Source organism: Musa acuminata, chromosome BXJ1-5 (genome assembly GCF_036884655.1).
Source record: "Musa acuminata AAA Group cultivar baxijiao chromosome BXJ1-5, Cavendish_Baxijiao_AAA, whole genome shotgun sequence".
Taxonomy (NCBI): domain Eukaryota; kingdom Viridiplantae; phylum Streptophyta; class Magnoliopsida; order Zingiberales; family Musaceae; genus Musa; species Musa acuminata.
In genome coordinates this window covers 6,479,019-6,489,725 of record NC_088331.1, presented here as the reverse complement: position 1 = coordinate 6,489,725, position 10,707 = coordinate 6,479,019, and the positions used below count along the sequence as shown (strand labels likewise).

The 10,707-nt window shown below is 43.6% G+C and overlaps 1 protein-coding gene and 1 pseudogene across 1 annotated transcript; one reads left to right on the top strand and one right to left on the bottom strand.

Moving 5' to 3' along the window:
• The first annotated feature begins 2,157 nt into the window (after positions 1 to 2,157).
• Positions 2,158 to 3,830, top strand: LOC103984307 (transcription factor bHLH168). Its single transcript, XM_009401791.3, has 3 exons — positions 2,158 to 2,389; positions 3,178 to 3,480; positions 3,618 to 3,830. Exons 1-3 carry the CDS (start codon positions 2,276 to 2,278, stop codon positions 3,684 to 3,686), a joined length of 486 nt encoding a protein of 161 aa, XP_009400066.1. The 5' UTR covers positions 2,158 to 2,275; the 3' UTR covers positions 3,687 to 3,830.
• A 492-nt stretch (positions 3,831 to 4,322) lies between these two features.
• LOC103984416 (probable 3-ketoacyl-CoA synthase 20) lies at positions 4,323 to 4,979 on the bottom strand (annotated as a pseudogene).
• Between the last annotated feature and the right edge of the window lie 5,728 nt (positions 4,980 to 10,707).

Below are 10,707 nucleotides of genomic sequence, written 5' to 3'. Positions count from 1 at the left end.
GACTGCCGTCTCTTCCTCCACCACATCCATGTCGTCCCCTGACTCATCTCGCCTCATGGAGAACTCCACCGCTTGCTCTTCCGCCAAAAAAAAAGCATGAAATAGATGAGGAGGAAATGTGAAGAGAGTAATAAGGTATTTCACGTGTTTCAAAGCCGAGACGTGCTGGATCGATGTTGATTGAGCTTCATTTGAATGATGACCACATTGTGGCATGGTTCCATTTGAATTCCTCTCTGTACACGCATGAGCAACATTGTTTATCACTGAGCAAATAAGTTTGTCCACCCCAAGTAGTCAAACTTAAGACTCTTTCGATGCTGAAGATTAGTGGCATCCAAGAAACTTTACATTATTTTTTAGGTTTTGGAGTTCCAAAATCTTTGTTGGAATGAATAAAAAAACTGGAATATGAGAGGAGAAAACCAGAAGAAACTTTCTCTCTTTACAAGTCATTAGTTTACTAATGTAATTAACTAAGAGACTAAAACAAGGGTACACACCACCGTCCTTGCAAAAATATGTTCTGATAAGATAGAGAAATGACCAATCTATCGATCATCTTATCGCTAAGACGGTTGAGAGAGAGAGAGAGAGAGAGAGAGAGACTTAACTCTGCGTATATACTCCCACCATGTTCTTCCAATAAAATGTTTTCCTTTTAAGACTCCGTTATTCTTCACATGCAGGCTTTGAGTGCTCGGTCAGAACAATTTGTATGGTGATAGGCAATGCCAGAAAACCTAAATCATTCCCCATGACGGTATGATGAACCCATGACGGTGTCGTTCTATAGATAAGTCATAGAAGACAACCTCCAATGGGAGGAGACTTGGTGATCATCAAGTATATTATTGAACATATCACCCTCAAATGGGTTGGCTTCATCCAAAACCACTCTAAGAATCACGAGGCTCACTGGAATTCTCTATTGCACATCGTATTTTTCCCTCAATAATGATTGTTGTCTTTGTCATTCAGCAGTGTTGAAATGACAGTAACGTATTGGGAGAAAGACGACTCCATACAAACATGTATGCATGTATGGAACTGTCAGCTTTGGTTCTCTTTGGTTGGAGAGTGCATGTGTTGGAAGGAGAGAAGATATGACGCCTTCAGCCATACAACACCTACGCAACAGTCGTAGGAAAGGGCCGCACCGGGAGCTAGCGCTCATCTCCATCACGAGGAGGGCGACGTGGTGGGTTTTGTTGGTGATGAGAGTCAATGGCTTGTTTGGAATTCGGAAGCCCAGTATGCGCACATGGGTTCCATGTTCAAAACCATTGTCCGCCGCTGCTGCTCTCACGTCACACCTCCCTCTCCACCGCTGACTCGGCCGATGACGCCGCTACAGAGTCGAGTCCCAATTGGCTTCCTATCACCAACGAAATTGCGGCTCCTCCGCCGTAGTGGACGAGAAGGAGATCCAGCGGCGGTGGTGCAGTGATGATGGACGAGGAAAGGGTCTGCCGTCGCATCGTTCTGCCACATTAAGACTAGAGATTGTCAGTCATTGAATGCGATCGGAGAGGATGAGACACTGAGCCGATGCAAGCAGCAAAATGGAGGGCTTGACCGTGGCGACCAGGAATGGTCAGCAGACGGCGACAAACTTAACGTACATCGTGGGGTGGAAGTGCGGTCGGTGGTCGGCGCCGCTTAATCCGGAGTTCGGGTCGAAACAGCGGTCGTCGGTCGTCGCCACTTAGTTCCCTCCACGTGTACCTTTCAAGCTGGGACCCGCGGCGAAAGCACTGGCTCCACCGGCTTCTCTACATGTTTTTGGATATTTACATATTTATTTCGATCAAATCGACGACGATGACGTGATAAAAAATAAATTAAATATTTCAGAATACGAAAAAGAAAAAGTAAATTAATGCATTTCTAAACGGGGGATGGCACGAATCCGAACGCCGTTCCATCGCTACTGTTCGTGAATCTCAAAGCAGCAGCGTGGGGGCCCGGTTGACTCCGCCAAGTATTGTGGGCGGTCGGAATGCTGCTACGGTTGAGAGGAGCTTCCGGCTTAAATCTGAAGGTGAAAGCGAAGGCGGCAACCGAAGGGAAACGGAGCGTGACGTTCGGCCCCTGTGGCCCTCCTTTGCCCTTTTATATAGAGGATGCTCACCTCGCCATGGCGGAGCACAACATCCTCTTTGACTCCTCCCTCGCTTGGCCTCTTTCGTCTGCTCCTTCGGTGCTTGCTGCGGCTGCTTCTCACTTCTCTTCTTCCTTGTTCGGGTAGTGGTTTTCGTATAACTAGAGAGAGATGGCGAGTAGTGGTGGAACCGAGAAGCTTGAGAGGAAGACGGTGGAGAAGAACAGAAGAATCCACATGAAGAACCTCTGCTCCAAGCTCAGTTCCCTCATCCCCGTGTCCAAGGTACACATAGCTGCTTGATGCTAATCCGAGTCTACTTTTCTTCCATGAATACTGTTTGGGGGACAAGGTATAGAACATGCAGAATCGAGTTGTATCAAACCCAATCTTCAAAAGGGATTACCTAGTCAAGAGACCATGAAATCTTGACTGCAATTTCTTATTGCTTTTTCTGATGCTTGGGATTTTTAGAACACTTGCTGAGAATCTCCTTGCAGCGGTCAAGTTCCAAGAAGTGAGTACTAATTTGGAGATTGATTACCAAGATTTAGTTCTTAGTCTCCATCAGCATCTCTGGAGTCAGTTCCATATTTTTTAAGGTTGCCTTCACCTGTGTAGTCACTGGCTACAAATCTAAGATATGACGACTTGAGCAAGATGTGATATAGCGAAGATTATGCTGCTTAAGGCAACCCAAATCTTTTGTTGGTCTGCACCCCTTCAAGAGAGTAAAAGGCTACCCCAAGATGTCATGATTCACGCAGATAGAGTCTTGTTTGGCCCTAGGAAAACTAGTGCAAGAGCACTGAGGACATAGAGTCTTCTCCTTGTTTCATTCCTGCAGCCAACATGGATTCTCTCAGAACCATGCCCGGCAACTGGAAGTAGGAGAACCTCACTTAATTTGTAGAGAGTAACCACATGGGAGCATTTTACTTGTTCCCAAGTTTCTGCCTCCTTTATACGTAATTCTTAGAGATCGTTCTTGGCCTTCGATCTACAACCAAAGATTCTTGGATCATACGGCCTGCTGATTAATCCACTTCTTTTGCGTTCTACTGATGGAACAGAATACAGTGACACAGAAAGATCAGCTGGACCAAGCTTTCGACTACATCAAGGACCTGAAAGAGAGAGTGGACAGGCTGAGGGAGCTCAAGGAAATGAGAAGTCGTGTGATGATAGGCTTCCGACCGGCCCAGGTTGAAGTAAGAAACTTGGATCCTAACTTGGAGGTGATTCTTGTTTGTGGGTCGAGGACAAGATTCATGTTTCACGAGGTCATCAGCGTCCTTGAGGAAGAAGGTGTGGAGGTCATCAATGCCAGTTTCAGCACTGTGGGTGACAGGATCTTCCACTCCATTCATTGTCAGGTAATTATGTTGATTCTTTGGATCTGAATCAACGAACCATCGATCAATTGTTAGCTGAAATTATTCAGTCATATGAATGGTAATCTCCTCGAATAAGAGTCTGCAAATTATCTGATACATGTTTACTGTGTGTGCAGGCCATTAGTACAAGAATTGGTTTAGATCCATCGAGGATAGACCAGAGATTGAAACAATTAGTTCGTTGATGATGCTGCATTCAGGCTTATCCCATAAGAAATTTGTTCCATGAAATAACTTGATTGTGTTTCAGTGAAATCTTTACAAAGCGTAGCAAAAGATCGAGAGATCAGCTGTTGATCCGTGTTTCCCTTCTCCATGCATGAACACAGATGTTTAGAGTGATGTTAAAACATCCATTTCTCTCGTGATTCGATCATGCAAATGCAATATGTCATGACACAAACCACCGTGCATGTTTTTACTGTCAGAAATCTACTGCTAGAATGTTACATGCAACTTTCACTGTGTCGTCATTTCTCCCGCGAAGCTGACCTCACATCTGCGAGGTCAGGTTTCGTCATCCTTGTGCGAGAAGCTGACGACATCGAGACTTCTTTCTTTCAAGCCTTGCTATGTTCGAACTGTTTGTGTTTCTTGGAGTCAACATGCACTGGTCAAAGTTGGATATGATTACAGCTGAATGTAATCTGGCATCCGGATATGGCTATTAATATGGTCGATCGATTTCTCCCATCTTCTGTAGGCGCACCGATGCAGACGTAGTAAATGTGTGTGACAGTTGTTGCATGCAGATATAGACTAATTGAGAGATCATAAGCAACACGGCAAACATGCTTCTCTTTTGTGTCTGAGCTCGTGCTTCACGGGACGAGTGGCGCCACCTTTGGCACGTGCGCACCGGAAACTTGTCGATCTCCTCCGTACATGGATTCTTGTGAACGCCATTGACGGTGTGGAGGCCTCTCCAGACGGCACTGTTGCACTTGAACCCTGACGCGAACGCGATCTGCCACACCCGGTCGCGTCTGCTCATCCGGCCTTTGGCCTCGCAGTAGGATAGCTCGTAACGGAGGGAGCTGCTGGAGGTGTTGCCGAACCTGTGCACCGTCATCCTCGACGGCTCCATGGGGCGTGGAGTAAGTTCGAGGCTCTTCTCGAGCTCGTCCAGCACTGCGTGGCCGCCGGCGTGGATGCAGAAGTGCTCGACCGCCAGCTTGAAGTCGGGGACGTAGCTCCTGATCTTGAGCTTGAGGACGTTCCTCAGGATCATGGCGGCCAGGAAGAGGAGCTGCTCCGGGATGGGGAGGACCAGCGGCCCCAGCGTGGAGATGTTGACCTTCAGGGCGTTGCCGGCGACGCCATGAGTTCCTTGGACAGGGTGATGCCGACCTTGCCCTTCGCGTCCTCCTCCTGCGTGACGCAGGAGTAGCTGCAGTCGCCGCCGCCTTGGTGGGTGCGCATGGTGTGCACCGTCGGTCAGAGCGGCGGTTGGAGACGAGGATGGAGGCGCCGCCCATGCGAATATTTATTTTACTTTAAAATAATAAAATCTAAATATAAGGGTCCGCCATCACGCCGATGTTCCTGAACAGCTCGTCGGCGGCGCTGAAAAATGACAGTTTCCGCCGCCTCTCTCGCGGTGGCGTGGCTCGTGTTGATCGGGCTGCACAGTACGGATATGGGGAAGTACGAGGAGTCCCCGATCCCGCAGCATCTTCCGCTGGAAATCCACGGTCTCGTCGGTGAACGTCCTGGCGCTCCTGAATTGATCCATGATCGTGCTGCGAGTGGCCATGCGAACCTGGCTCGGCTTGTAGCAGGAGAAGTCCACCAAATAGACCTAGCGGGGGCGGCTCATGGCGACGAGGTGGGTGGAACCGGTGACAACCCATGGCTGGGTTGGAAGCTCACGGAGGTCGGCTAGCGTCAGCGTCGGCAGGCGAGGAAAGAGTAGGAGAAGCAGTGGACCAAGGCAGAGATAAAGAGCATTAGAGATGGCACGACGGTAGAGGAGCTTCACGTAGTTCGGCTTGACTACTAGCTTTACCAGGTTAGAGAACCTGCGGTCAACAGAAGGCGCAACCTTCTCAGCCACGGCTGCTAACACATAAAGACTTCAAACTAGAAACCAGTGGCAGAAAACTTCCGGACAAATGTATAGAAAGAGAGATGGGACCGAGCACTGTTTAGAGGATACGTATTTGTAGAGGAGGAAGAAATGAGTCGGGGAATAGTATCAAACACATTAGATTCATCGATCTGTTCTATATCTGTTGCATGCATTTGCTGCATACGAGAGATTGCTAGCCAACCATGCTCTCTTAAACAATGATTTCCCGGCTCCATGTCGTAGCTTTAGCATTAAATGTGGCTCACAATCTTTATTTCTTAGTGCTGAGAAGAGTGGTGATCATCTTTAGTATGTTCTATGTCATCTTCTGTGTCTTCCGGTGCACAGGAAAGCCCAGTTAATGTTTCTAACTCTCTGCTAACGCACAGTCTTCAAGCAGGATACTTTTTATCTCGTCATAACCGGCATAAGCTGTGAAAGGTGATGTTTCTTAGCATTTCCAGTAAACAATAGATTTCAGACAAGTTCGTACTTCGCGATTTACGGGTGTTAGAGAGATCGTGATGGAATGGACTGAGCTGACGAGTGTTCTTCCAGGAAAGCATGCCTCATTGAGCATTAGAAATAGCAAGAGCACATGATGCTGTAAGATCACTACCAACTACATATCACTGTGAACCCTTCGAAGGATGACAAACCCTAGCAGAAAACACAGGAGGAGTAAATGACTTCTCCATCTTCATTCAGGCGATGCAAAATCACATGATACATGTTCTCCATTTGGGGTGGGGGTGCAATATCGAGTGGGTGGCGAAGATGCATGACCTATATAGCACTGCAGCAGCAGCAGTCATGGCCACGGCTGAGGCTCATCAAACGTATTACCTCGTGTTGGGTCCAGCCCGGCTTGGACAAATTTGGGCCATCAGCCCAAATCAAATAAATCAAGAGAGAAAGGACAAAATTGAGTGAGCGTGCAGCGGCGGCGTGCAGAGAAATAGAGAGAGAAAGATTAGGTTTCTGAGTTTTCTGCTTGACGATCGGTGGTCAAACGTTGTTAGTTTCGGCCCAAATTTTATGTGGAGAATCCTTGCAGCAAACTCTACAATCCTAACAGTGTTGATTTACAGTTTACCCTCTCTAAGGTACTTTCCTACGATATCCACTTCGTGAGATCTAGAATTTTCTTTTGAGGAGATCCATCCTATGTGATGAAGATATATGCTATTCTTGAGCCAAGATCTATGATCTTGATGTTATTCTGATCCTCTAGTTATTCTAGAGAAGACCTACTGTAAACCTGTTATCATTATTATTGATAGTGGAAGTTTGAGGTGGATTGCGGTCCCATGGTTTTTCCCACATTGGGTTTTCCACGTTAAAAAGATTTGGTCTCACTGTGTGATTGATTTATTGCTCTATTGTTTATGCTGTGCTGATTGATATTAGTATTTTGATATCAAGTTGATATTTTGATGAGGAACCTATTTTGATACACAAAGAGGGAAAATAATTATTCCGCATTAACATGTTTCTTCCCAACAAGTGGTATCAGAGCACCAGGTTGTTTGGTGCTAGTTTTCTTGTGTGATTGAAATGGAGTCAGATGGTATGATTAAATTGAACTCATCAAATTATTCCACTTGGAGGCGTCTGATGGAAGATTTGCTCTATTGCAAAGATTTATATAATCCTATCAAGGTTAAAGATAAACCTTCTACTATGGACGATGAAGAATGGGAAGTTCAACATAGAAAAGCTATTGCCTATATTAGAAGATGGATGAATATAAACTTGCATGAGCATATTTCAGATGAAATCAGAGCTGATGTTGTTTGGCAAAGGTTAGAAAATCTCTTTGCGAAAAAGACAGTGGGAAATAGAATTTCTCTCCTCAGAAGGCTTGTAAATTTGAAGTATAAAGATGGTGGTGGTAACATTGTTGAGCACATAAGCCTATTTCAGAGTCTTGCAAACAAGTTGGTTGCTATGAAAATGAATATAGATGATGAGATGCAGGGATTATTACTTCTTAGCTCTTTACCAGAAAGTTGGGAAACATATGTGGTGACTATTTGTAACTCCACGCCAGAGGGGACTCTAACCATAGATATGGTTAAAGATAGTTTGCTAAATGAAGATGCAAGAAGGAAAGAACAGGGTGAATCTTCTTCTGGTGTATTTGTTACTGAAAAACAAGAAAGACGTGGAAGAAGTCATAGCAGAAATCCATATGGTTATAGAGGAAGATCCAAGTCTAGAAGAGATATCAAATGTTTTCACTATAATAGGCCAGGTCACATGAAGAAAGAGTGTAGGTTTTGGAAGCGAGAACAGAATGAAATGAAGAAAAATGAAAAAGAGACCAATACAGTTGCTGCTGAAGGTAATATCACTATTGTTTGTGATGAAGGTTGTGTCAGTCTTGTAGCTCAGGACAGTAACTGGGTAATTGACTCTGGTGCTTCATTTCATGTTACTTCTCATGGTGATTTCTTTAGATCTTACACTATTGGTGATTTTGGTAATGTTAGAATGGGAAACAATGGTACATATAAGATTATGGGTATTGGAGATATTGGTAATAGGCCAGGTCACATGAAGAAAGAGTGTAGGTTTTGGAAGCGAGAACAGAATGAAATGAAGAAAAATGAAAAAGAGACCAATACAGTTGCTGCTGAAGGTAATATCACTATTGTTTGTGATGAAGGTTGTGTCAGTCTTGTAGCTCAGGACAGTAACTGGGTAATTGACTCTGGTGCTTCATTTCATGTTACTTCTCATGGTGATTTCTTTAAATCTTACACTGTTGGTGATTTTGGTAATGTTAGAATGGGAAACAATGGTACATCTAAGATTGTGGGTATTGGAGATATTTGCTTGGAGATCAGTATTGGGAGCAAATTAATACTTAAAGATGTAAGGCATGTTCCAAATATTCGTCTTAACTTGATATCTACAGGTAGACTTGATGATGAGGGCTTTACACATTATTTTGGTGAAAGTAAATGGAAACTCACTAAAGGTTCTCTAATTGTGGCAAAAGGAAAGAAGATTAACTCTTTTTATATCATGGAAGCTAAGCTACACAAAGGAGAGATTAATGCAATTCGAAAAGGTGAAAGTATAGATCTTTGGCATAAGAGGCTGGGACATATCAGCGAGAAGGGACTTCAAACTCTTGCTAGAAAGTAGTTTTTACCAGAGTTGCAAGGTACATCTCTTAAATCTTGTGATCATTGCTTAGCTGGAAAAACACATAGAGTTGCATTTCAGACATATCCATCATCTAGAAGATCTGATGTTATTGATTTAGTTCATACTGATGTCTGTACTATGCAAACTAGAACTCTTGGAGGTGCTCTTTATTTTGTTACTTTTATTGATGACAATTCTAGAAAAGTTTGGGCTTTTGCTTTGAAATCTAAAGACCAGGTACTCGATGCTTTCAAGGAGTTTCATGTCAATGTTGAAAGAGAAACTGATAGAAAGCTAAAGTGTGTTCGATCAGATAATGGTGGCGAGTACAGGGGTCATTTTGAGAATTATTGCAGGTTCCATGGTATCAGGCTTGAGAAAACAGTTCCTAAAACTCCTCAGCAGAACGGTGTGACAGAAAGGATGAACAGAACCATTGAAGAAAGGATTAGGTGTATGCTTTCTCACGCCAAGTTACCGAAGTCATTTTGGGGGGAGGCTATGAGAACTACAGTTGACCTGATAAATCTTTCTCTATCAGTTCCTCTGCAAGGTGATGTTCCAGAGAGAGTATGGAGAGGAAAAGATATATCTTATAATCATTTGAGAGTCTTTGGGTGTAAAGCATTTGTTCATATTCCTAAAGATGAGAGGTCCAAGTTTGATAATAAGGCAAAAGCATGTATCTTCTTGGGATATGGTCATGAAGAGTTTGGGTACAGATTATGGGATCCAGTGAACAAGAAGATTATTAGAAGCAGAGATGTTGTGTTTCTTGAAGACCAATTGTTTGATGATGGTGATAATGTTGAGAAGCCAGAAACCTCTGTTTATATTCCTTGGAGTTTGGGTCCAGTTCCTTCACCTGTAGTTCATGATGATCATGGGGGAGATGAACAAGAAGATTGTGGTGAGAATACTAGTGATGACACACCTACAGTTGATGATTCTGAACCAACTGAACAGCTACCTCCACCACCAGTTGAGATTTCATTGAGAAGATCCACTAGAGAGCGACAATCCTCTACCAGATATCCTCCATATGAGTATGTTATGCTTACTGACGGGGGAGAGCCAAAAACTTACCAAGAAGCTATTCTACATGAGAATAAGAGTGAATGGGTTAAAGCCATGCAAGAAGAGATGAGATCCTTGCTTGAGAACCACACCTATGACTTGGTAAAGCTGCCGAAAGAGAAGAAAGCTCTCAAGAATAAGTGGGTTTATAAATTGAAGACTGAAAATAATAGCTCACAACAAAGATACAAGGCACGACTAGTTGTGAAAGGATTCAGTCAGAAGAAAGGTATTGACTTTGAAGAAATATTTTCTCCGGTTGTAAAAATGTCCTCTATCCGAGTTGTTCTTGGTTTGACTGCCCGCTTAAATTTAGAAGTTGAGCAACTTGATGTAAAAACAACATTTCTTCATGGTGACTTAGAAGAAGAAATTTACATGGAGCAACCAGAAGGTTTCAAAGTCAAGGGAAAAGAAAATCTGGTATGTAAGCTTAGGAAAAGCTTATATGGACTCAAACAGGCACCTAGACAGTGGCACAAGAAGTTTGATTCCTTTATGATGAGCCAAGGGTATGATAGAACCACATCTGATCATTGTGTGTTTATGAAGAAATTTTCAGATGATGATTTTATTATTTTACTGCTATATGTTGATGATATGCTGATTGTTGGCCATGATGTTGGAAAAATTGGAAAGCTTAAAAGAGAGCTAAGTAAGTCTTTTGCCATGAAAGACTTAGGATCGGTGAAACAAATACTTAGCATGAAGATTCTTCGTGATAGGAAGAAAATGAAGATTTGGCTATCTCAAGATACTTACATTGAAAAGGTTCTTGAAAGATTCAATATGAGTAAAGCCAAAGCAGTTTGTTCTCCACTTGCAGGTCATTTCAAACTGAGTTCGAAACAATATCCTACAAGTGAGAAAGAAAAAGAAGAAATGTCCAAAGTGCCTTA

What these genes read in the sequence shown, in the direction of transcription:
- LOC103984307 (XM_009401791.3), top strand. Translation starts at nt 2,276, where the DNA reads ATGGCGAGTAGTGGTGGAACCGAGAAGCTTGAGAGGAAGACGGTGGAG. An exon ending in CCCTCATCCCCGTGTCCAAG is followed by an intron (nt 2,390 to 3,177) that starts GTACACATAGCT and finishes CTGATGGAACAG; the next exon opens with AATACAGTGACACAGAAAGA. An exon ending in TCCACTCCATTCATTGTCAG is followed by an intron (nt 3,481 to 3,617) that starts GTAATTATGTTG and finishes CTGTGTGTGCAG; the next exon opens with GCCATTAGTACAAGAATTGG.